This window comes from Corvus cornix, chromosome 3, assembly GCF_000738735.6.
Source record: "Corvus cornix cornix isolate S_Up_H32 chromosome 3, ASM73873v5, whole genome shotgun sequence".
Classification (NCBI taxonomy): domain Eukaryota; kingdom Metazoa; phylum Chordata; class Aves; order Passeriformes; family Corvidae; genus Corvus; species Corvus cornix.
In genome coordinates this window covers 26,775,037-26,801,902 of record NC_047056.1, presented here as the reverse complement: position 1 = coordinate 26,801,902, position 26,866 = coordinate 26,775,037, and the positions used below count along the sequence as shown (strand labels likewise).

The window sequence follows — 26,866 nt, the reverse complement described above, 5'->3', positions numbered from 1 at the left end:
CACTAATATGTGTGACATTCCAAGGCAAACTCCTTTCACAGCTGATCAGTTGCAGTGGAGTGATGTGTGCCCTAGGTGTAACTATCGTTACCAGCTTCTGTTAATTTTCTTGATGATTTTCAATTATGCACACTGCCACTGTCAGTTCAGTAGTATCGATGAAATGTAAAAAGAATCAGCTTTTCAGAAGTAGGTAGTCTCACTGCTTTACAACACAGGGGAGTGAGAAAGACTATGAGTAAAGGGCTGCATTTTGGAAGCACTCTGAATTTTGAGTGCTTTAATTGTAAAATATCTGACTAGAGACATTTTAGGTATCTCAAGTTAAGTGGACAATTTTCAGAATTTAGTCCTAATCACCTGCTTAAACTCACATATAAAGTCATTAAAAGAGTCATTAATAAAACCAGTATGTTGTTATTCTCACAGCCTTCCTCCAGCCTTTTCCCATGGTAGTATTCAAGAAGTGAAACTTTGTAAAATGGATAAATAAAGGCAGAATAAAGATGTGATGTAATGATTTACAGTACTGGAGTGCTGTCACTCAGGACATGTAGGATATGCTGAGCTGTATTTTTTACTGGCTTCATTAATAAGTTACAATGAAGGCCAAAGCCTAAAAAGACCGATGTGTATGTGCATAACAGTATACAATTTGAATTGTCAGGATTCAGGACTCTTTGGCAGACTTACTCCTGCGCATGTCTTTGGAGAGCTAAAATGTAGTCCATAGGTTCACAAGTATTTATATTCATGTCCTGGAAGTTGCTAAAGCCTAGTTTCATTTTCTAGTATAGGTGGCAGTTTCAACTTTAAAAAGCCATGGACAGCAATGATTGTTGCTCTAACATACTTCTCATAAGGGAAGGAGGGGCGTCAGTGCTGGGTGAAACCTTTGAGGTGTGGACTGACTGAGGTGGCTTTTTCCACGACCTGTTAATGGGCCTCTACTGGCAAACACAGAATAGAGAACAGTTGACCACTAAACTGCCGTGACTCATGACTTTGGAGTTCACAAACAGAATAAAGACACAAAGGAATAGCAGGTCATAATTACTCCTCAACAGTTTATTTTACTTTTCTTTCCCCTTTTTATGTTTGTGGGTGTGGTTTTAAGTATGTCGCATTCAATTTTTCTTCTGCATTTACATGCCCCAAACATACTCACCTCACCATATGTCCAGCTAAAACCTTAATCTCTTTTTCTTAGTGTTTTCTATTCTGGATTTTAGAAGCTCTTAATAATCCAAAGAATGTCTTCATTCAGTGTAATCCCACTTTGCTCTACCACAGCACAAGAGAGGCAGAAAACAATAGATGTGATTCCGTGAAACAGAATACTTGCAGCAAGACAGGGCATGATCCACTCCCATTACATACAGGTAATAGGGAATTTCTGAGTCTGAGCAAAGCACTACACGTCTGAGTTAGTGCAACTTAATTAGTAATTATACCTCTGTAACCTCATAGCTATCTACAAAACTTTCACGTGTCTATCCTCAAAGCACTCTCTTCACTTTAATAGTTTCATTTTAGGATGTGATGGCTATTCTATAAAGGAAAGAAAAATCTATGTTTAGCAAATAACTTTTAAAAGATACCCTCTATCATAAACATTTCTGCTTTTAGACATATCAGGTACTTGGGGGCAAAAAGAAAGTACCACAGACTACAAATTTTCAGTATCTGAAACCAGTCTAGGTCTCAACTGAAAATAATCTGTCATGGAATTTGAAGTTTTAATATGATAGTCAATTTGTTTGGTTGTTGTTTTGTTTTTGTTTTGTTGGTTTTTTTAAGGAAAGCAGACACTCTAAAAGAAATGTATGAGAAATGGTTGCTTTCATCTAAATCTCATATGATTATGTCAGTTACTTCTTGTTATGTGAATTTAAATTAACTAATAGAGGTATACTTGCCCTAATGCTGCTCTTGTAAAGTCAAATATGTAACTGATCCAAAGGAATCAAATGTAGGGCTGCTGGCTCTTAGCTAATCCAAGATAGAACAAGTTATAACTGATTTTTTTTCTGAGGTAGTTAATTAAGAAGTTTAAATTAGATTAGTTACAGTGTTTCTTTGAAAAAATATAAAATACTAATAAAACCATTTTGGGGTTTTTTGTTTGTTTAGATCATAGCTGTCAAAGTAGTGTGGTGAAGAGATATGTCATAATTAAGGACACTGTATTTTTCTGAAGTATTTTTCATGAAAACTGTTTCCCATCTCTAATATTAACATAACTGAAGGAGTCCCTTGGGAGATCTTCAATATCCGTGGTTTTAACATTCTGAGTCTGGGGAATCCAGTATTCTTCACCCATCCCAAGGCAAAGTGAAAGGAATCTGTTGCATCTAGAGGTCTAGATATGATGCTTAAAAAAGCAGCATAGAGGAAAAAAATTATGTTTCTGCTTATGAACAGCTCTACTATTTTTGTAGATATTGCAGTCCCATGCCTTCATTCTTCATAAAATAAATTATTAAAAGTATATATTTTGTTTATTTATAATATATATTACATTAGTTATTTCTTATATTTATATAGTATATATTTTTTATTTATTCACATCACGCAGTGCATAATTGCTTCAGTTTTGTTTTCCCCCATTATTTGTTTTGATCTGTTTGTTTATACTGACATTAACATATCTTTGTATCCTTTTCAAACTAACAAGTTTTCTGTTTTGTGCCTTTATGCTTCAGTTTGTATCTGGTTTTTTTTACACTAGCTTTAGCCTGGGGAGAAATGTTGCCACTTTTTTTTTATTAGGATAAACACATACTTACAAATGAAAGGAGTGGTTCCTTTACGTACCTCTTCCTCCAACATATGGAAGTAGCTTACACTTGCTGCAAAATAGAGAAAGCTGCAAGCTGCACTAAGGAGTCATCAGGGAGAGAGGAAGGAAAGGGGGATTAGCAATTGGTTTAGAAACTCTAATAAGGTCTTACAATCAGCAATTATTTATTATCACAGAAAGAGCTATTATCCAGTATCATCAAAGTAATCAAGTCTATAATTCTAATATATTTTTCCTAACTTGTGCCATTGTATTTGTAATATTACAAAATACTTCATTCGGACTGAAACTCTTCTAGTTTTGCCTAATCTTTTTTTATATAAAAGCTTGACTAATATAATTCCAAACATTTCTAAGTTATGTATGTATTAATAACATAACCTTATTCAGACATTTCAGTAGCCAATTTTATGCCTGAATATTTCAATAATGGCAAAGGACAGTAACATCACACCTAGTTTGTTTTGGAGTGGTTTTTCTTTTTAGTTTGGTGTGATCTAAAAAATGCCAAGTGTTTCAAAGTTTTGAGTTTAAAATGAGATATTTTCCTCAAGAAAACCTTATTTAGGTTTGTTTATCATCTCTCTCTAAAAGGACAGAAACTGACAGTTTCAAATGCACTAAGATGTCTAAATATTACAGTTCTGGTCTCCAAGGATGATGATGCCAAGATCATGTGGCAAAGCTCCCATTGTACTTACTCTGGAAAGGTCCAGCACTGTACTGAGATATAACCTGAGATCCAAATACCTATTTTTAATGACCTCTATTTTGTATTTTTGGAAAGAGCTCAGATGTCTTCTGCTGATTCAGAAACTTATCTGATGATTGGATCCACGTGAATATCTATCATGAGAACAGACAAGCAGAAATGAGAGGGAGTTCAAATATTTTGAGTCTGGCTTTGAGTAAAAACTACTGAATCTTACCTCATCCATCAGGTCGTTAATGGAACAGTTCAGGTATTTCACTGAAACCTAATACTCTGTACTTTGGGAATACGGGTCCACTGATGAGAGACAGCATTCACAAAGGTGTTTGAAGTTGGCAAGCTGTGACATGTTTCCACTCGCCTCTTGCCATAAGGACAGTGCATCACCATGTAGAAAATAAAATGCGGATGGTTTTCTTCTCTTTCTTGATTATTAGTGGATTGCATGAAGTGAATGATAACATATTTATTGCAAGCTGTCTGAAATACCCTTTATGAGGCTTTTTTTCCTAGCTTTGCAGGTGAGTGCTTATTTACCTCAGGAGGCAACCTATAGTGTTATCACAGCTGTTCAGAAGCCAGGAAGCTTTGTAGTGAAGCATATGGGCACATTAAAAATGTGTCTGTAACTGCAGCAAAGTGCTTCAGATTAAAAAAGGACATGTGCATATAACCTTTTCTGAACTCGTTCTCCATTTGACATAAGTGAGTTTAGGCAGCTTCAGCTGAAGGTGGGGCACACAAAGCAGCAGCAAGTTACTGCGCTGGAAGGGTGCAATTACTGCAGTTGAAAGGCACAAATGCTCCATCCTCAATAGATGGGAAATAGTGGATTCATTTACACTGCATGATTAAAGTAAACGTTCCTGGGAATTGTCCTGGGTAGGAATGTTCTCTAGATTTGTCCTTCAAACAGCTGTTCAACATACCTGCTCCTATCCCACTTCATCAGACAGCAGTCCAAAGCTTTCTTAGGAGGGCAAATAAAAATTTATTTAATTCTCTGGAAGGTCCTTCCAAACTCCACATGAAACTTACTCAGTACCTCCTTTAATGGGCAAAGCACTGGGAACTGCATCTTTCTATTTCTTTCAACTTTCCAGCTCATTGTTTTTCACAGATACCTTACAGGAAAGCGTTTCTCAAACCGGGTAGAAGAGATCCACTTAGGTACACAAAGGGGGAGTAGTGGGAGTGCTCTTTGGTGTCGTGTGTACTTACCACTGGGATACTTCAGTGACACGGGGTTATTGCCCATCAACAACATCCATTTCTGTTGTTACAGGAGCAACACTGCTGAAGTATGGGTTGTTACTTGATGTTATTTTGTTTGACAACAAGTTGAGAACACAAATATCTGCATTTTTGTGGGAGCTAATGCTGAATTGCTGCAAACGTATTAAAATACAGAGAGACAAAACAAACAAGTTAATACAATTTTGTTTCCCATAATGATTCTTTCTTGTTATCTGCTTTCTTGTCACACTACTGTCAGGTCTAATAACATAGGTGTCAACTTCTACTCTGAATTATCTTCAGAGTTTGTCTTGTGGATCTTTTTGGCAGTGAAATCTTCAATCACAGCCTGTACAAGTTACAATGGAGCAGCAGCCTGCTTTTTCAGTTATGACAGATATATTCCAGCACTGCTCCTGTTCATTCAGAATCTTGTAAGGATTTGTGTAGGTTTTTGCCTAAAACAACATACTGGTTACTCTAATTTATCCCTGTTTGCATAAACTCATGCTGTTGATTTTCACTTTCAGGCTCCTACACAGCCCATCCCCACACTGCCTACAATGGCTCCTTCCTAACAAGATGTCAACACCTTTCTCTGCTCTTAGAAGCAGGAAAACTCCTTTCTTAAGTTTTAATTCAAGTACAGAAATGGTTTTCCTATTTAGTCCTTATGACTAGTAGCTCCCTGAAGGGATTTGCCCATCTGCCCATTGGGCTTCATGCTCAAAGCTCTCCTTTACTGTGACACCTACAAATACACACAATACTGGTCTGCTTTTCTCCTATCTATAGCTTGGTGGGATCCTGCTCCCTTGCAGCAGCTCCCAGATCTTATGACAGTATAGAAATGACAATAAGGACCAAATCGGCAAAAGGTATTTTATAGGGATAGAATACTGGTCTCCTGATAGGTCCAAAGGCAGCTGATAGTGCAAAACCAGCTTCGCCTAAATAAAAAAAAAGTCAGATTAGGAAAGAAAAAATAAGAGACTGAAACTCTTATGTAGGTGCCCTCTATACTTCTCACTTGTGAAATTGTTAAATCCCTACCAAAAAAGGTAGGGTGAGTGATACTTTTTCTTGGTCTTAAAATACAGAGTCAAACATGGTTCGAAGGGAAAAGGGATTTTACCTTGGTATTTATTTTAAGGATCCTTACGTGTACATGCCCAGTTCAACTGCACCTCCCTGCACACCACAATGCACACTCCCAAAAGATCGGGTATAACATTATAGGTCTTAGTAATTACTGATCTATCAAAAATTCCCCAATGAGAGGCTCAAGTGAGCCCCCCTCCCCAAGGAGCCTTCCCCTGGATAGTTCTTGCTTAGTTTACAGAATGTGTTCTAGAGAGGACCTTGGGGTCTGGGGCACACTGATCCCTAGCTACGAAGCTTCTAAAATGTTTCGTCTCTTAGCTGAACAAACAAGTTCAAGAATTTAGGCAAAAAGCACTAAGAATACAGAGGTTGTAAAAAGGTTTAACAGGGATATAAAAGAAAAGGCAAAAAATCATCATGGCATCATGAGCAGCAGGCTTTCTAGTTTTACCAGCAGTAGTAAGCAAAACTCCCACAGTTTATGGGCAATAACTCTTCACTGAAGGGCAGAGATCACTGTAAGCCTACCTTCAAAGTATTTAACTGGTGTCTCTTCCTAGAGCAGCATGGTATTCAAGCTATTTAATATCACCTTCCCTCTCAAAGATTGATGACACATTTATTAAGAGATATCACTTCTGATCTGATCTTCCATCAATTTATCTTACTTTTACTACCTATAACTGCCATTTGAATGAGACGATTTTTAAAGACTGAGAGCTTCAAATTAATATTGTCTAAAAATTCATCCAAATGCCCAGGAGAACCTGAAGCCTCTATTATACCTGTATTAATCCTAACTATAACATAAGATTAACAAATAATTGCATGGCAGTATATTTGGTGAAATGACTGTACTTTTCTTCACTAATGAAGGGTGAAGTGGCCAGCTAAAATGAGAACTAAGCAGCTTTAATGGAAGAGCACTTTATTTAGGAATGCGAGGAAGTATAATATGCCACACATATCCTAAATTAAGTCTTGTGGCATAGCAGAGCTATGACTGCAAAGTCATCGTGTGTATAAGGGTGGGAGTCGGCAAATAACTGTGTTGGAAGCTCAAAGTTTCTCTTTAATCTTGTAATGTGTTCACTGGTATTTTATTTACAGAAGCAATTACTTCTGGCTATATATAGTTAGCTACTGTAATAGTTATTTTACAGAAATAGCAACTGAGTTTTATGTGTCAACATTCTCCATTCACTGGAATTTTTGGAACTTCTTGTCAGAGAATGAATGACCTGCAATGCGGCAGGATAACCGAGACAAATACAAGCAATCATTTTTAGGCCTTCTAGTGCTATTAAATCTGAGGTTGCCATGTCACAGTTTCTTGAACCTAGCAGCATTGGTTTAAATTCAGCAAAGCTGACACATAACATATGTTTATGTTGCTTCCAAAATTTTGGCCCCATTACAAAATACTGTGCATACTTCAAACTGAGCAGATATTGAGACTGAGTCTGCAAGACTGATGGCAGTTGTTTAAAAGAATGGTCCCTAGGATTGCTAACAGAGTCATTTTCTGAGTATTTTTTAACAAAACTGCAGGCTGCCATGCTAGTGAAAACACCGACACAAACCAAGAGCAAACTCTAACTTCTCCTGGAGAAGGCAGAAAGGCAGGATCTAAGGGGAAATTGCATCTCTCCCTGCAGCCAGGAACTGCATCTTTTTCTCATTTAGGATCAGACTAATCCATCTCCAGCTGCAGCTCTGCTGAATACAGTGGAATTTCAGGCAGGTGATAAAGGTCTTAAGTGACTCTTGTTTTCATCTTTACAGTTGTGTGGATTTGACCGCACACATAAAAGCCCTCTTTTGGCTTTTAAAGCATCAGTTTGCTTTTGAGGATGGGAAAAGAGAGGAAGTGTTGACTGAGAATGAAAGAAGGTCTCCAAATGATAATCTGTCTCAGGGTATCTAGTACTATAACTACATTTTGACTACCTATAAATTTTCTTGACTCAAAATGATCCACAGGTTGCTTGGTTAGAAATGTTTATGTATGCCTGTATAAGCTGTTGTGCCAGTAACAGACCTGCAGTGAACAGGGCAAACAGCAGACGCTGTCACTGTCCGTGCACTCACTGGAACTGGTCAACATTTTTCTGGCAGAAATTTCCCTGTAAAATCTGACATGCTTATCCATCTCCTTTACTTGCAAATGCCTGAGCATATCACAGTCATTGTTTATCCTCACACATCGTTTTAGGAAGCATTATTAGTAGCCCATTTTAACAATGAGGAACCGAGGCACAGGAAGAGTCACTTGTTGAAGGTCATGCAGGACATCTGTAGCAGAGGAGAAAATTGAGTCTGAGATTCAGATTTATGTTCCCTAGAATGAAGCCCTTTTCGCAGCTTGCTGAAAGCATATGATCAATTTGTAAGCATGTGAGTTGCTATTTGAACAGATGGGAATAATGGACATGTTTTGAAGCTCCTCCACTTGCCAACATCATCTCCTCTTTTCAAAAGTGGTGGATTCAGTCCCTCTGTAACAAGACATGTGGCCTTGTGACTATTGAAGGTCCTGACCTGGATGATGCTTCTGCAGAGTCAGAAGAGGAAACTGGAGACTCTGATTTGCCTTTGAGGTATCATAGTCCCACAAAGAGACAACTGATAGGTATATATATGTACAGGGCAAAATAAAGAGGAAAAATCCTTTTATATGGATAATAGTACTGAAATAATGGGTTTTGATAATTCAGTGGTCTAACTTTGAGTGAAGAATTTTACTTCTGATTCTCCCAAATGTGACTTTTTCCAGAAAACTCTTGCAGCCCAGAAGAAAATTTACTATCATCCTGAGCACGCTTATTTACAGAAATCAGAACTGATCTCTACAGAAGTAGAATTCCTTCTGGCAATCCCTAAACCACCTTTGCTTCTGATTCTGAAGAGACCTTCTCTTTGAAATAAATGTATGCAGTAACCTAGGAACAATAGCCTACACTTCAGTCCAAACATCCTTTGCACCCCGTAGCTTCCTTCCAAGACTTAATTCTTTTTCCATTCTCTTGTGTATATAGACTGGACACATGAGCATGTAACAGAACTTCAGGAGTAATCCTGCAAAAGAGTTGCTGGATCAGTCAGAAGAAGAATTGCACTATCTTCCTTTCTGTACCTGTAGAGTTAACAGTTCATGTATGAAATACCAATGGATTTTGAAGGTGCTGGTACAGTTCTCTACGTTTGCACAAGGTATGTAATTTGTCTGTGCCTTTGTCCTTCACAACAGGGAAACAAGAAGGCTGTGAGGATAAATACCAGGGCTTTCTGGAGCAATTCAGAAACTCTTCAAATACACTCTGACAATATTATCCTATAAATGCATAGGGACTCTGCATGATATGGACCCTGCATCATCCACACACAAATCAGAGCTGCTGTAAACACCCACAGAGCAATTGCACAGCAATGACCAGTAGATTCAGTAGGTTTGGGACTAAAAATGCTGATTGCAGGATCTTCTTCAAAGTAGAACTTAGGTTCTGAGTGTAGAGGACCCTCATTTAGAGACAACACCATGATAAATACTGTACTGTGGGGCACTCACAGTCTGCAACAGTGAAGGTCACATTTGTTTGCTAGAAAGGCAGGGCATAGGCTTAAGGCAGGGTCTAACTATGTGACCAAAGCTATGAACTTTCAGCAGTGAAGAAGGTAACAGTGACATGGAGTTTCCATTTACAAGCATTCCCTACCACACAGAATAAAAAATATTGGTGCTTTGTCCACCTGACAAGTAGAAAATATGAGTACAGTGCAAACCATTTCCTGGCAGATCTGTGCTTCTGCTGATTGTCATTTATATTAGTCCCAAATCAAATCAAATCAAAACAAAACAAATTGTGCCTTAATACAGGTCACCCATATCACTGCTGCGCACACAAGTACTTAGGAGTCAGAGACACAGATGAGGATGCCATCACACTGTATTTTTGTACAGAGACAGTGAGACAGTTTCTTTCATAGACACCTTTCAATATAAATATAAAATAGGAAGAAATAAGAAAACAAAAACAATGGGTGCTACAAAAGTGCTCTGAGAGTATATCAGCAAGATAGACAGTAGAGTCAACAGTTGAAGCACGGGGGTTTTTTTGGTTTTAGTTTTTGTGGTTTTTTGGGGTTTTTTTTGGCAGGTACTCTTATATCTGTATTGTTTGCAAAAAGTCTTTCCTAATTAATTGGGGAATTGCTGCTTTTTCTTCTGCAAGGCCATGCAGACAGGTGCAGGCAGACACAAGCAAACTCCGCTCACATGCTGAGCTGACCAGACTTTGCAAGCCTCTGTCTGGAAGATGTAGAGTCATGCTAATATGGCACCATGCCCAAAATAACATACCCTGCCTCTCAGCAGTGCTCATTAGCTCAGGTTCATGTAGTTATCTTGCTTCTGGACTGGGGCCTTCCGGTGTCTGACAAGCTAAGTGCACTGGCAGAGTTCTCCTGCCTCTCTGGCCTCCTCTGTGTACATATACCTTTATGGCATTACACGTTGTCACTTTTTGTTGAGAAATGGACTGTTAAAAATCACTGACTCTCTTCTCCCAGTCGCACTCCTAAGGAAACTTTTGTCAGTCTGCCAAGATGATAAAAACACATGAGGATCTCATGGTTCAGCTCACACCACCACCAAAGCAGCAGTAATGGCTGCAGAAGAAGCTAACTAACAAGCTGGCAAAGCACTGAGGTAGGAAACAGAAGTACGGATTACATTCTGTATGAAACCTGAGTACAGACCATATGACCCTCAGCATGTTACTGCAACATGGCCAAGAACCAGACTGCACTCTCATACCATAAGTAATCCAGCATCTGCCCCAATGGCAAAGTTTTGGAAACACTGTGAATGTCTGGATTTCCTCCAGTTATCAAGGAGGAGAGAGTAAGACCCAGCAGATTGCCCCACTGGTTCATCTCCCTTCCTGACATTTCAGGCAGCACCAATTTTCCAAATCCCAGAAAAAGAGAAAAAGATGCTGAATTTCTTCCCACTGTCCACTGATAGGACCCATAATCCATCACCCTACATTAAAATGACATGTTTGACTGGTTTTATATTGAACTGTGGCTACTGTGGAAAAGACACAGGTTTCAATCCTCACTGGTAATATAGGATATGGGACAACTCAATTTAACTTTTACCTATCTATCAGATGTAGAAAATTGCACTCAGTAATACAAGAATGCTGCTGAGAATGCAACTTGAAGGACTCAGTGAGGAAAGAGACAATCCAGGTTGCTCATCAGATTTTAATTCTGCCTCCTTGTGGTTATTTCACTATGCTGGTCTCACAATTTTCCATGGGATGTCTCCATTCATCAGTAAATATTTGCACAAAGGGCAGTATAAAGATTACACAAGGAGCTCTAAGAATGGCTTTTTGCTTGGTTTTGCAGCATATATAATACTCTTTAAACACAGCTTTAAAAAAACATATCAAGCACACATATTTGTAAAATAACATTTATACTAATACATATGGATGAGAGGTTTTACCACAGCTATACCTCGAGTGTCTTTTGCAAGCATGTGCTTATTTTGTGCAGCTTGCAGAGCGCTAGGAAGCTGAAGCAACATGAAGCTGCAGCTCTGTTAGCAGGGCCTGTTAGTTTTGAGGTTAGGTGCTGCACTAGCTATGGCTGCACAGCTGTTGCCCAGCACAGAGCATACATGGATTATTTCTTCTTGTAGACGAACTCATACACATACCTTTTGCTGAAGCTTTTCAAGCCGAGTTTGAGAAAACATTTTATTGAGGGCAATACTGGAATAGGCTGACACTTAAGTCCTTCTGAAACAAGAGGGGTAATCTGTGTTTAAACTTAGTCCTATGCTTTAATCTGCTTTTTTACTAGTTTGCTATCCTGAACAGAGATAAACATAAGCATGTGCTTTCCTGAGTGGAGCTCTGAAAACATTTACATGTAGCAGTTGAGACATTGATTTATTGGTGTCAAGTCTAGCCCTTATCAAAGAACAGTAACACAAAGAACAAGCCTTACCTCTAGGAAATGAGAAGCTATTTTACTTTGCAACTATATTGCATTGCATTAGAAAGTAAATGCTACACATGAGAGAGGAAAAGCTGTCGTATGATTCAACTAATTTTACTGAAAATTATCCAGATTAGGGAGTTTCAAATTTTATACATTTGAATTTACATCTAGTTGGTTCTTTTGTGCTGCCTCAGAAATAATTGGGTAAATGTCTTTTTAAAGGCTTAGAGAAATGCCAGTCTTAATCTTTTGCAGCAGGGGTCACTATAAACAAACCTACAAAAACCTGCCAGAATACATATGCCAGAACAGACAGAAAACTTACTGATTATAGATAAGAAACAGTGTCACTGTAGGCGAGCATGAGAAAGGAACCCAAATATTTATATATAGGTAATTTCTTTTAAATCAGTTGTACAGGCTTAGCCTATCCTTACAGGAACAGTGACCTAATTTCAAACTATTAATAGAAGAGAAGTAAAGTTGACTGCATGATATGTACTTAGACATAGCAATTTTAATGCAGTGCATCAAAGGAATCAGATGACACAGGCAGTATTTTTATATTCTGAACAAAGTTGCACTCTAAGTATTACAAAATTTAATCAGACCACGTCTTTAAATATGACTTTTAAGGTATTTATAGTCTCAATCTTTTGTCCTTACTTATATAGTGCACTGAGTTCCTAAATTTATTTAAAGGTTGTTTTGGCATAAGAGTAGAATCTGATCTGAAATATAAAGAATCAGAACCTTTCCTATTATAAATGACAATGTTTCATCTGAAAAACTGATGATCTAACATAATTTTATGCTTCCTAGTATTACACTAAACTACCCTTTGCTCAGCTCTTACTAGGGCTAAACTCCAAGTGAATCAGCTCTGAGCCTGCAAACACTTGCACACTCAATTACCTTTAAATATGTGAACAATCCTGTTGAGGGCTGTGAGTCAGATCCTCAACTTGTGTAAATCACAGGCCCTATTTAAATCAACAGAGCTGTGACAGTTTATATCAGCTGAAGATTTGGCACCAGAAATACAACCCCCATGCATAAAGACATGTATGTGCATAAGTCTCTCTCCAGGCCTCTGAAAGCCAAAGAATTCAGGTAAACTCCATGGAAAGAGAGAGACTGCATTGAACATTATTGTGTTTAAACCCATTCCAGACTGATAAACACACATTTATTATAAAGTCAAGATGAAAAATTATGAATTATTTAAGTTTATAGCACCTTAGTTACATTTAAGATGTTGCTGTTCCAAGGCTGGAGGACAGCTGGCTCGCAGTCATGACCACAAGTTACAAATATTTATGATACAAAGCAGAAGACCTTTTAGGGTAGTGGAAGCTCAAAAGGCGGCTGTAATGTAGCAGTGTGCTTGCTCCACGCTTCTGATGATGGCTGCAGAAGCTAGCACCCATTAAACTTTTGCACGAGATGTGATCTTCACAGGATCCTTGCTGAATGCTAACTTCGAAGATATGGATGAAAAAGGAATAGGTGTAGAGACTGCGGGGAAACATAACTTTAGATGGAATTTTAAGGCAGGCACCTAACAGTTGGATACTTTTTCCAGTACTAGAGGGGAAATGCTTGTAAGGAAAAACGATGCAAATTTTAGTGAGCATGGGTAAAGGAACACGAGCATCCTATGTATGCTGGGACCTACATGCTCCTATCCGCTCTGGGGGCTGAAAGGGCGTGTATTTATTTCTGCATCCTCTGTAGTCACCTTTGACGCAGTATCTCAGCTTCACACAAAGATGACTTCTGCTTCCCAAGACCCCTGTGAAAAAACCCTGCTTCTTAGCTAACACTTTTCCAATTCCCATCAACCCAGAAGCGAACCGGGACATTTCTGCATCGCCGCCCCTTGTCCTTGGTTTACGTGAAGGGCAGCTGATGCTCTCGCCCTGGGGGCAGCCTCCGAGCCGCTGGCCCGCAGCCCGCAACCCCTCACCCCTCACAGCTTCAGCCCGCCCTCCTGGGGCGGCGGGGGCGGCACCAGGGGCGGTACCAGGGGCGATGCGAGGGGCGGCGGGGGCGATACCAGGGGCGGTGCCGTGGGCGGTGCCGGGGGCGGTGCCGGGGGGCGGTGCCAGGGGCGGTGCCGGGGCGGTGCCATCGCCTCACCGGCCCGGCCGCGCTTCCTGCGGCGCGGCGCAGCTGCCGCTTCCTGCTCCTCCCCGCGGCGCGTCGGGCGGGGGAGTCCGCCATGGCCGCGCTGGCGGCCCTTTCAAACGCGGCAGCCGGCGGCAGCAGCGGGTAACGACTGGGGGAGCCGCCCGCCCCTCGCCGGGACCGGGCTGGGGGGTGAGGCGGGGCGGGCAGCGACGCCCTCCGTGCGCCCTCCGAGCCACGCCGCGGCGCCCGGCAAGCGAGGGGTTCCCTCTTGTCTCGGTTGTTCAGAAGGAAACGAGCCTATTCTTTCCCCGCCCCCATTCCCACGCCCTCTGGCCGGGGAGAGAGGTGCCCGACCCCTGCGGGGGGTGAGCGGGACCGCGGATGCGGGTGGGCACCCCCGGCTGGGCTGGGGCGGGACGGCTGGAAGGGGTAGGAAGGCGTCTGAGAGGTGGCTCATTCCCGTGGTTCTGCCAGGGAGCTGGTGTGCTTCCCTGGCGAGGAGGGTGATGTTTAGCTCGGTTAGCCCTTCCTCTTGAACGCTGTCAACATACCTGAAATAAACAGGGTGTCGCCAGGGAGAGAATAGTTCTTTGAAGTACATAAGGTGTATTTTCATCTCGGTCGCGTTTCTGGGCCGAAAAGCAGTGATTTGGGGTGGTAGTAAGTCACCAAGCAACAAACAATGCTTTGCTCTCAATTCCGCTTGTGCCTCCAAGCCTCCAAAATGAATGTTTTGGTGTGATAAACTCTGCTGTGGCTGTAGCCATGCAGAAGAAATGTGTGTCTTCCATATCACTTTGGGAGTGAAGACATCCCGTTTAATGAACCAGGATGGAAGTGTTACTGTGGGGCTGGTTTGGTGGACTGCAGAAAAGGAGTAACTGCACATGATGTAGCCATTTGTTGCTGCATCAGAAGCAGTAACTCCTGATTTTGAATAATGTCTGTCTTCATAGGTGGTTTGAGATAAACTGATTAAAGAAAATGCATGAAAAGCGTTTGTGTCCTCCCGTTCTTGGGCAGACCTCTTCTGATTCACTTACACGGTGCTGCATAACACAGGTTGTTCCTTTTTCTCAGAGGGACCACTAGTTATAGGAGCAGGCATGGGATAGAATGCGCTTTCTAGAGGCAGAAATGCTTTGCCTTTTTGATGGTACTTCTGTAAGTAAAAGCAGTAGGTGGTGTTCTTACTGCTTCTTACACCTTTTCCTCTCTGATTAGCTTTGAGGACTGTTTTGGTGTATGTGTGTACCCTGTATGTCTGTTTCTTTGTAGTTGTAATTTTCCAGTTAGTGCTGAAGTCTTCTAAATTGTGTCTGCAACTCCTTCCTCAGGCAAGCCTGACTGGCCTTGTGCAGTCCTTGGAAATCTGCACTAGCTTCTCTGAACAAAAGTGTCTGGGAGTTCTCCAAGGTTTTAACCTCAAGAGGATTACAGTAAGTTGGATTTATATTTTGAAATACAACTCAGCTGACCTACCTCTCCAGGATAAAAACCTGGAGACAGAAAGATTTCCCTACAAGCCCCTCCCATTGGTCTGCATAGCATCTTTCCCCCTTGTTGCTGACTGTATGCTCACATTTTGATTTTTTTTTCCTTAGAATGTTATTGTAGCATGCAGTGGAGGTATTTTAAAATGACAAGCAAAATCAGCCTGTTGAGAGCCTTAATATAATTATTGAAGTGGGCCATTCTGCTGCTACTAACAATGGTCCGAAATTCACTTGTCATGTGGGATTTGTATAGTGCTCTTTTTGTCCCGCCCCAGGTGCTTCAAGTTATAAATGCTGGTTTGGCTGGTATTGTTAGACTTAAGAAGAAGCTAAAATGCAAAATTCTGTTATTCTTGCTGGTTTATTTGTGATAGAAATGCAGAGGCTGTAGAGCAAAGTTTGAGGAGCTTCCTGCATAGAGGGATCCCCCTTTTGTAAGGAATGTGCTGCTTTGGATTAACTGGAAAAGAGGTTCAAAAGTTTCTGTCAGCTTTTCAGCTGGACAGGGCTTTTTACAGTTACTGAAATGAAATTAATTTCCTAGTGTATTTGTGATGGTGGTGTGTTTTGGGTTGTTGGCTTGTTGGTTGGTTTTTTTGGTTTTTTTTTTAATCCTGTGCCTTCAGGTAGAAAAATCTATTAGAGTTATTTCTGAATCTGAAAATTGTTGCTCTATTGATGGAGTTTTAAAAGAGGTGTGTGCTAGTGCAGGGTTTTTTGGGGGGGGGAGGTTGGGAGAATGGTGGTGGGGAGTGAGAATTTTTAAATCTAATTACTTTTAAACTGTTATTAAACTTCTCTTTCTGCAAGCAGTTGCTTATGCCAATGGGATTCACATAAGAAGAAATTTATTTTTAATGGGTTGTGCCTTTGCATGAATAGGGAGATTGAAGAGAACAGCAGTCTCCAAATGAGACTTGGATTGCTCCTTAATAAGGTCTTTAAAACCTCAATCTACTTATATTCTGTGTGCAGCCTAGACTTATTTGGGTAGAGAGACCAGAGGAATGATTTCTTCCTTGCTGTATGTTTTGTGCATACACATATTAAGATTCTCTGCAGTTAAGGGTGAGAGCTACTCAGCCAGTCTTTATTTCTGGCATGGCCTGACCCCAAACTACAATAGCCTTATTTTAATGAGTAGCTGACAGGCAGGGAGAAGTGTTCTATTTGCAGCCATCCAAACTGTGATGTGGAGCTCTCCATGGCATGCAGAGGATAGAAGTGGTGGTGGTGGTAACAAAGTAACTGGCAACAAAACTGATGCCAAACTATTTGGAGAGTGGACCTAGCAGATACATTTATCTACAATAACAGTGACTTAAATAGTTTCAGCTCTTCTTCTCTGGACAGCATAACAGCTCTGTGAATTTCTTGAATTTTTACCTGGGAAGTACTTTTGAAGAGCCTGCTATAACTGCTGAGTTTTGTGGAGAAGCCAGGCTTTAATGGTGGCTTAGAGTGTTTCAAGCAATGATGCTTCACGCTGTCATTTGGGACATGGACAAACAGGCGAGTTTTGATTCCCATGAATAGAGGATCAAGGGTCTAGTGTGAAGAAGGTTCAGCATTAGGGTTTCAGCCTATCTCACAGAAGCAGAAGATCATACATAGACAGGTTTGAAGTGAAACAGCAGTCGGAAGCTTGAGTATGTGGGCAAGGCCAAAGTTTCCTGGGCCTGGCTCATGTTGCCTGCCATGGAAGTAAAATGTTGTTGAGATGAGTAAGAACTGTTTTTCTTAAAGAACAGCATTGTTGTAAATTAAAAGGTTGCTGACAGTGTATGTAAAATAAGAAAAAGTGTGTTAGCTGATGTTTACTGGCCAGAAGTTTACTGGCCTCAGATGTGAGAAGAGCTGCTAGAACAGAGGTTGTTGAAGTTCAATATGACAATTTGCAAGCTGGTGAAATCCCGAGCAGATTGGCTGGATAACTTGTGCACAGCTCTGGATACTGCATGTTTACTTCCTTCAGCTGATAAGGAAACACCAAGCACTGTAAACATCTGTTCAGCGAAACTGAACACAGTCATGGGAAGGGAAAATGACCTGACTGGTATAAATAGGTTACTCTTAATTTTTCAGCTTTGTAATTGGCTCTTCTAGAGCTATGCGATTGTTCTGGATTTGGAAGGGACTATCATTTCTTTCCTCAGGGTAGAAGAAACCAACTGTCTTGGAGTATGGTTAACTGCAGCTGACAGAGAAGGATGAGTTAAATGCAGTTTTCCCACTGAGGCCAGTCTTTCTGGAAAATACAGTAGGAGATAAGTGGCCGACTTCACACTGGCTTGATCCCAGCATGCTGTGGGAGGGTGAATAGCGGTGTTCCCAGTTCCCTCAACACTTGAGGCAGGAGATATGGGGGACTGTATCCCCACAAAAGCAGACCATGGAGCTGGCAGTAGCTTATTGAGTGCCTTGTCGTGCAGTCAGTGTTGTAGATGTCCCATGTGGAGCTTAACAGTGTTTGCCTGTTTCTTGAGTCTTCCTGCCTCACTTCAGGGACTGTCTCCAAGCTTTTTTTCTGTATTAGTTATCTGTCATCATCAGTGGCATTTAGACTTGTTTCTTTTTCATCCTCTTCCCTGCCTCCCCCTCCACAGTGAATCACAGGAGGGCTGTTTTTCTTAGTCATTAAATGTAGGTGTTTGCACACCCCAGCACAGGCCGCTCAGGAGGAAAATTTAGCAGACAGCTGTCTGGCAATTTGAAATTAAACAAGAAGTACTTTTGTGGGTTCTAATTAAAAAATTATTTTTTGTAAGCAAACAGTGTATATCTATAGTAGCTATAAGATTCTTCTACAGTTAGTTTCTTGTATTCACTATGAGAAGAGGAGCTGGTAATAATTTAGCCCCACCTCGCAGTGAAAATATGATTTTTTGGGGTTTTTTTCCTTTGTGATACCCCATGTTTGATATTATCTCACATGTGCTTTTTTTGTATTGGCTTTTATTTTCGGCTGTATAACTCCCTTTTGGCTTCTGACCATGGCTTGGCTGTTCATGGAGAATTACTAAGGAGCTCATCTCCTATTCTTATGCAGATATGGAGAGTCAGATAGGTCACCAGTATTGGATGTCAGGAAGTACAATTAACTTCATAAAGCAAGCATTACTCTTGCCATAATCTTAATGTAACAACACAAATGTTGAGATATTTTGAGACCCTGCCTGTAGCCACTTGGGGTGGTAGGGGAAATACTAGCAGAAAGGACCTTCCAAATGAGGTTTTCCTTTTACCTGGGGTTCTGGGTAGGATCCAGAACTTTCATGGTATATGCTGAGTGTTCCAGACTGAGAGGGATGTTTACAGTGGTGTTACTCAGTAGGAGCAATGCTGACCTCAGGTGACAGACCATGTATATTGGTCTTTTCCTTCTTAGTTGCAGTGATTCAGTGGATACCTATAAAGAAGCTGGTTAGAGTGTTTAAAAACTGATCACTTGCCTGGAATACCCACCTAGTTGGATTAGCTGAAAAGGAGCATGAAGTGTCCCAGTGCCTGCAAAAGAGTGGATCAGGGATCCCTCTAGCTTGGATGTTGCCTAACTTTGGAAATCTTGGTGTTTAATATTTTTTGTATCTCCCATTCACACATTAAAGTAGGATATAAAAATGGAAACATAATTTTCATGCTTCTGAAGTAATGGGAATAAGTAAGTAATCAGTTCAGCACTGTGATAACAACTGTTCAGGTATAAAGAGCAACGGAACACGGAGAAGCAGAGTGGCTGGATGAGCTTGGGAGTGTCTCAGAACTGACAGTGAAAAGGCATCTGGGAAGCTGATAAGGTGGGTAATATTTGTTGTGTTCTTTGGAGATTTGTGTTTTTCTGTGGTAGATGTGTGTTCCAGCCAGTCACATAATGGAATTTTAGTGAGTGGAACAGCATGGAAGTGCTGACCTGTTACTGACCAAGATGGTGGCTCCAAGAAGGTGCTTTGCAAGTGAGGCAATGGTGCTTTTTGGTATGGGCCTCAGTAATGCTCTTTCCACTGCAGTGCTGAAAATTGTCCCCCAGTTTTGTGTTGCTTTACAAGGAAAACTTGCTGAAAGGCATTAATAACAGTTGTGTTCCAGCGCTTGAACAGAGGTCAGAATGAAGTTGGATGAAAGGGTGTTTTGCCCTTGAGTTAAATGGCACTTTGGAAAATGCTTATCTGGTTTGTATTGTGCAAACATGGGACTTTAAGGTTCCTGTTGCAGTGGTAAGGCTGGATCAAATGTCAAGGTATAAAAATGTGAAGAATGATGATATTGTACCAGATGTAGGTAAAATATGCTTCTGAATTTTGTACTAGTTGAAATAAATTACAGGACTTTTTTTTTTGCTTTTTAAGATTTTTAAATTTTGATTTTCTGGCAGGTAAAATTTTGAGGGTACCTAAATTTTTTTAACTAAAACTGCTAAATATGATTATTGAAATTCATAGGCCTGACCACTGCCAAAAATTCTGTAGCTGCTTAACTGAAATGCAGCTATTGTAGGTATGAATGTTCTATCAGGGGAAAGAGTGTGCCTTCCCTTTTTTCATTTGGTAATTGTTTTATGTGCTTTCTATATGCTAATGAGCAGCTCATTCAAAAGAATGGTTTCTTATTGTGCATACAAGCAACAGATAGTTTGTAAAGGAAAATTCTAGCTGAAAATGGAAAATTGTCTAGTCCTGTCCCATCAAAACCATATGTGAGCTCACTTTAGTAGATTTTAATTTGATTTGCTATGCTTTTTAAATGGCTGGAGGAAAGACTGGCATGCTATGTATGATACCAAGTAAAACATCTGAGAACCAGTACCCTTTTTGCTAGAACAGCTTTATGTGCAAGCCAACTAATTACCTTCATGTGAAGAGAAAAGTAGTTTGAGAGGTTATAGTGCTGGTTTGTTTGCTCAGTTGAAAAGATTTTTGAATGTGTGCTGCTGTGGCCTAAATTCTTGGATCCTGAGAAAACTAAACTTGCTCTAGAAGAAACTTTTGTGATTGCTGAAGACATTATGAGGGCACATTTGACAGTGAGCTAAAGAGAATACAGCTTCAACCAAATGTTATGTTTCTCTCTTCTTGCCTCTGTTTCAGATGTCATCTCTGCCAAGGAGAGGGAAATCTGTAGCCAAAGCCCCTACATCAGAAGAGCTACCTTCATTTCTTAATTCGTAAGATCATTTTTTTCCTTAGGATTTTTTAAAGGTTTATGCTAAGCATGAGCAATTGCATAAGAACAACACTCAGTTTCTGAGAAGTTGATTAAAAAGCTTTCATGCACAAACCTTCAATTATGAAACACAAATTACTTATACTTCTGCCTGCTCCCAGTAAAGATGGGGTGAAAGTGAATTGCCAGTTGTCCAAACAGAATCAGATGTGTACACATCCCAGGAACTAGCTTCATAAAAGTTGGGAAATTGTTTAAGCCGTTAGTCCTGCAGCAGTGTGAAAGACCTGTATTTGTTGAGTCTCTCTACCTTTCTGTTAATTTTTCCTGTTCACTTTCTTTCACACCAAAAAACACTCAGACTAGCTTGCTTATGTATTTTTTTTATTCTTCTCATAAGGAATATTATTGATTCATTTGTTTTTCAGGACCTCTGAATCAGAGGAGGAAGAGGAGGAATGGGAGCCAAAAAGCAAAATTGCCAAGAGACCTCGTTTGCCAAAGAAAACTGAGGCAAAAACTAAAAAAGCTGCTGCTCCACAGTCAACTGTAGCCAGGAAAATGGTGAAGAAGGTAGCAATAAAAGAGGAAATGGTGAGTATCTATAAGCAAGAGACATTTAATTACTGCTCTTGGGAAGCAACATAAACGGTTTTTCCAACTCTGGTTTAGTTGGTTGCCTGAGTCTGATCAGCTCATACAATTCCACTGTTCCTGTGAATATTCAGTATGTTGGATAAATGGGGCTTTGTTATGCATTAAGTTATCCATGATATAAAGATCCTCCTTGAAAATTTTGGCCAATGATAATGGGATGTGGTTTTCCCTGGAGATCTCTTCCAACAATGTAAATAAATAAATGCCTCTGTTCTTTCTGTAATATCTCTGGTTTTGATATTGCACCTTTGATGTCTTCTACGTTTTCACTGTTTGGGTACCACAAAAAAAAGGCAGCCTGTGCTTACATTTCCTTGCATAGCTGTTCAACCCAGTAAGGATTGCAGTTTTATTATTATATGTGTTTGTATTGTTTATTCCATGCAAGATACATTTCAGGTTACTTGATTTCTGGCTTGGCATTTCGCTGCCAGAGACATTACTTGGGAAAATGATGTCTGGTAGTAAGTCTTTAAATTAGAGTTTAAATGAAATGCTGAACCACTTTGTAACAGTCAGTGCTTAATATGGTTTCAATGTCTTTTTGGCAGGATGTATCCTTGCCTATTGCACCTGTAGAAGATAATAAAATGCAGCTTCTAAAACCTAAGGAAGAAGATGCAGGCACTAAACCAAAATGTTTAAATCAAAAGCCAGAAGTGCCTAAAAAAAGGGAAATAAATTCATTCCAAGGAAAAAACCAAAACAGTTTAGTGAGTGATGAAAAACCCTCAACAAGTTTTCCTGTAGTGAAACAAGAGAAATGCGAGGAGGCGTTTGCATTTGATGAACCACCCTCTAAAAAGATTAAGTTGAATGCATGTCCTGAAGGAAAGCCAGTTAAAAATCTGGGAGGCAACAAAATAAAAGAAGAATTTGAAATGAACTGGGATATTGTACAGGTATGAGATCTTTTCCTTTTCTGGGGTACCAATGAAACTATTTCCTACATAATTAGCGCTTAGAATCTTAACATACAATTTCAGTCCTCAGAAGTTAAGTAGTCATTTAACATCTGCTTAGGTTGTCATAAGATGTGTATATAATATAGATGGTAACTGTTAAAACTTCAGACTAGTACATCATTCTAATATCTGTGACTTTGGGTGTCCTTAGTACAAAGCTTACCTGTAACAGTCTGTGTGGTTCTCCTGTATCAGCACGTGGGGGTTTTTGTGGATGTACACAACTGAAACTCCTACAGGAAGGGGTGCTGAAAGATTTGGGATGTCCGTGTGCAGTTTTACAACTTAATATCTAGTCAGTGTTGATCATTTAGTTGTAGAGACTCATTTGAGAATGTTCATCAATTTATGGATCTATCAGGAAGGAGATTTGCATTCCTCCCAAGGAAGAGGAAGATATCATCTTTGGATGTCATCACAAGGGAGATATCATCTTTGTTTTTGTAGGATTTTAACTTTGAAGCCATTCAGGTGGAGGCAGTTTTGGCATAGCTCTTGTGATGGAAGCCTGGATGTGATAGTGGAAGATTTTAATATGAATAGAATGGGAATAGATAGGACACATTGTGTTCGTCATCCTTAGTACTGTCTGGTAAAGAAAGCTGTAAAATTTTGTGAGTTTTCTCACATATTCCTGGAAATACATATGGAAAATTTGATCCTTGTATGTGGTCTAAAATAAGTGAATATGATTGCGCAGGTGTTGTTGTATTCTTAGGCTTCACAATGAAACTTCTGCAAGGCTTTTGTATCAGCTGTCTATGGTAAGTAGTATAGCGAAGTGCAAACAAGTAGTGATGGTTATAAATGTTACTAAGATAAGCTGCTTGTATAGTGTGTCAGTGATTCCATATTGATACACTATAACTTCAGAAAGCTCAATTTGTACAAAATCATGTTTAACCTTGCGAGGCTTGGTTTGTCTTAAAACTGTCAGTAGTATCACTAGTTTCCTATTATTGGCTGGGTGGGATTTGGATCAGCTCTGGCTTTGTGGGTTTTATTTGTTTCGCTTAACCATGAGGTATGTCACTGTTGGCTTAAAAAAAAAAGTTCCAAGTTTTTCTGAGTTGATGTGTACAGTTTATGGTCTTTCTGTTTTGTTTTATACTTTTGGTTTGAATTTTTTTCTTCCTTGTCTTTTTTTTTTTTTTTTTTCCCATTTTTTACTGAGGTTACAAGTTTCTGGAAACATTGGCTGCTGCATGTCTTGATGAAATACTGGGTGCAGTGGCTGGATGCACGAGAAGCCTGGCATCCTGTCTTAGGGAGGACAGTAGTCTCTGCTGGCCAGTGTAATGTTCTGGGAGTGCTTTTCAATGTCAAATGAGAGGCTGTTTAAGGCAATCTACCATCTCTCAAATGGTGTTTGGGTTTTTTCTCTCCTTTGACAGGCCTTGTCAGAAATAACAAATGTTGAACCATGGGTATGTGCAAACTTAATTCGGCTCTTTCAAGAAGAAAACACGATTCCTTTTATTGCTCGCTACCGAAAAGAGCTCATCAATAACCTGGAGGCCGACGCCTTGCGAGAAGTGCAGCAAACATTGGAAGAGCTACGGTGAGTGAGTCAACAACACAAGGAGGGCTCTGGGTGGGAGGTGAGTAACAACTGGCTGCTGCTTCTGTATCCCTTGTTTTACCTCTTTGTGCACACTGCAGCTGTAAAGGAACTAATAAAGAAAAAAGTTTAAAATGAGGTAATTATGCTTGATACCTGTCTGGGGTTTTGTTGGGGTTTTTGGTAGGTTGGGGTTTTGTTGGGTTTTTTTCTCTCTAAGTAACAAGAAATCTAGAATTATTAATTGCCAAAGAGAAACTAACATCTTAATTTCCTTGCAGTTTCTTAAAACTGCACAGAAAAATCTTGTACTAAAAGAGTAGTTTATAGTTGCTGGAAATATGTAGCATGATGAGATGGAAGCTCCACTTCCATCAAAAGAATGAAGAAGAATTGCTGAGAATCTTAGCTCCCTGCTTGGATCAGGGAAGCTTCCAGTGAAGAGCCCTTCTTGAGGTCGGAGTGTACCAGGAGATGAGGCTAAACTATCCCAGATCACTGCAGGAAAGAAATGATCAGCAAAGGTTGTTGTGGCCATGGATGAGACTGCTTTCATTCCATCTGCTTTTGAGTGGCCCAATGGTTCTTGAGATGGCAAGGGAACAGAGTTGTCAGCTGTTCTGTCAACTTGGTGTCGTCCTCCTTGTACTCCCTGCTAACCCCTACCAAGAGATTCTTTTCAAGGCGGGAAGGTGGCCTGAGAGAGTATCTTACTGAAGACCTAGGAATTTAAATCTGGTAGCCTGTACTTGATGTTGCAGAACTATCTTGGTATGAATTGCAGCTGTAAGGGCTTATCAGGGTGGATTTATTCTAGGGCCTTTTTATTTGACTTCCAGGCCAGTAATCTTACAGAAGTGTATGCAGCAGTAATGACTATCAGTGTTAGCTGATGATTTTTCTTAAAGCTACCACAAGATATTTTGACACAGTTTTGAATTAATTGGGGAGAGAGAAAAATGGTTAGAAACTTTTGGATTATCAACTTGGTTTGTTGAAGATTAACATGAGATACAATCTTCTGGGGTTTCAGAGTTTCAGCAGTGTAATAGACAAGGTCACAATCAATAGACTTTAATTCACTGTGAAATGTGACTGTTAACATTAATCTCTTGCATTTTAGTACTGTTGCAAAGAAGACACATACGATGATACAGAAGTTGAAGAAAGAAGGCAAGTTATCCAGTTGCCTTTTAAAAGGATTGCTAAATTGCAGAACTTTGGAAGAATTAGACCATGTGGTTAGTACTCTAGTCTTTTTCAGATCAAGTTTAAATGTAATCTTGCATAACTAAATAGTGCATAATGTCAAGTGCATAGCATGATTGAAATACTTCCCTGCTTTTTAATAACTGTTTTTGTTTTGTTTGGTTTTTTGTTATAAGTCTGCACCTTATAAAACTGGGAGTAAAGGCACCAAAGCCCAGAGGGCCAAGCAGTTGGGATTAGAACCTGCTGCTCTCTCCCTCCTGCAGAATCCTATGGAACTCAATCTCTTTTCTTACATTAGACCCAATACCAAAGGTAAGAGCCCTTCTTCTATAAGCTGTAATGTTCTAAATGTCTGAAAATATTTTAGAAGGGGAATTACTTTAATTGTTCTGATGTTGCTGGAAGTTAGGCAACTACTTTAAATTCAACAGTGCTTTTAGCAGCATGTGGTAAGAGCTTACATTTAACACATTTAATGACTCTCCAACCTTTCCTGTCCCTTTGTATTGTAAATAGTAATAATTACGGCATAGAAAAGACATAAGTCTGGAGACCTTATAGTTGATGTGTATTTACTGGTAAGAGAGAGGGAACCACACCACACACCTGAGACATCACCATGGTTCTACTTGAATTGTTTCCTGAAGATTCAGTGCTGACTGTACAAGAGGCCTATGCTCATACACTGTATTGAAGGAAATGTCACCCAGCAAAGCATATCTTAATAAAGACTGGCCTAGGGGATTGGGAGTGAGCTGGAGAGTTTTTGTGTCTGAATGACAGTAGGGGTTGGAGAAGGTGTAATCTCTGAAATTTGAGCAAGAATTTTTAACAACATGGTTGTCATAGACTGCAGAATTGTGTGTCTTTGTGGATGCAGTTATGGCTGGATCTGTAGGGGGCAATCTCTGACAATAAAATGTGAAGATTGCTGCAGCCTTCTGTATGATGTTAAAATAGAGATGTACTTCCATTCTTCCCTGCCCCAACACATACTTTTTGAATTTCGTTGTAAAGGTACTGGACCTCCTGAGTAAGGCTGACTCTTACTTTTCCCACTTCAGTGTATTTTATTTAAATATTGCTTATAAAATTCTGCTAATTTTGCAATTAAAATCAGTTACCAGGTATTCTGGTTATTAAATTACTGCATTTCAGCATATGTCCTTACTTCATACAGCAGTGTATTACAGCCATATATCTGACTATTCTGGTGCAGTCTAAAGAGCCAAAAGAAATCTTCACTGTGAAAGTTCAGATAAATTATTTAGAGTATATTCAGAAGGAAGTGCTATTTGTTGCAGCATAAACATTAGTTTTTGAAAAATTATTTTCAATTCTGTGCTAAAAAATTAGGCTGCTTTGGTTTATATAATGGTCTGCCTTTAAAAGACATCAGAACTTATATACATCTATAAACTGGGTTACTTTTATCACTTTGGGAGCCAGTTTGATGGCTTATATACAGCTTGAGATCAGAGTGATTTTTTTTTTTTTTTTTTTTTTTAAGGAATGAGCCATTTGCAGTGCAGAAAACTTTTCATCGGATCTTAATATTTGGTTCTTTTGAATTCTCAGTGTTTTTCAACTTATCCTAAAAATAAACTGAAATAAAAACAGCAGTTCATGTTTCAAGGCCAGACATATGAAAGAAGCAGGCTAACCAGAAAACTTTGTTCTTCCTTTTAGTTGTATGCATAGTCAAAAATTTCTCTAGTTACACAAGCATGTGCTGGTGGACACAGTAAAGTGCCTGAGTGGTGCTTGTTGAACGGAAACTTTCTGGTTATTTCTCTAATTCTGACTGGT

The 26,866-nt window shown here is 39.8% G+C and overlaps 1 protein-coding gene across 2 annotated transcripts in view; it reads left to right on the top strand.

Moving 5' to 3' along the window:
• The first annotated feature begins 14,029 nt into the window (after nucleotides 1-14,029).
• The window catches only part of SRBD1 (S1 RNA binding domain 1), a 126,635-nt gene continuing 113,798 nt past the window's right edge, over nucleotides 14,030-26,866 (top strand). The window contains exons 1-9 of one of the 2 annotated variants that reach the window (XM_039569786.1): nucleotides 14,031-14,147; nucleotides 15,344-15,445; nucleotides 19,203-19,299; nucleotides 20,587-20,663; nucleotides 21,091-21,256; nucleotides 21,871-22,221; nucleotides 23,679-23,845; nucleotides 24,969-25,086; nucleotides 25,231-25,369. In XM_039569786.1, the coding sequence (XP_039425720.1) occupies nucleotides 20,587-20,663; nucleotides 21,091-21,256; nucleotides 21,871-22,221; nucleotides 23,679-23,845; nucleotides 24,969-25,086; nucleotides 25,231-25,369 (1,018 nt within the window). In that variant the 5' untranslated portion in view covers nucleotides 14,031-14,147; nucleotides 15,344-15,445; nucleotides 19,203-19,299. Of the gene's footprint in view, nucleotides 14,148-15,343; nucleotides 15,446-19,202; nucleotides 19,300-20,586; nucleotides 20,664-21,090; nucleotides 21,257-21,870; nucleotides 22,222-23,678; nucleotides 23,846-24,968; nucleotides 25,087-25,230; nucleotides 25,370-26,866 lie in introns of both variants that reach the window. The other variant, XM_039569787.1, reaches the window with a different exon arrangement.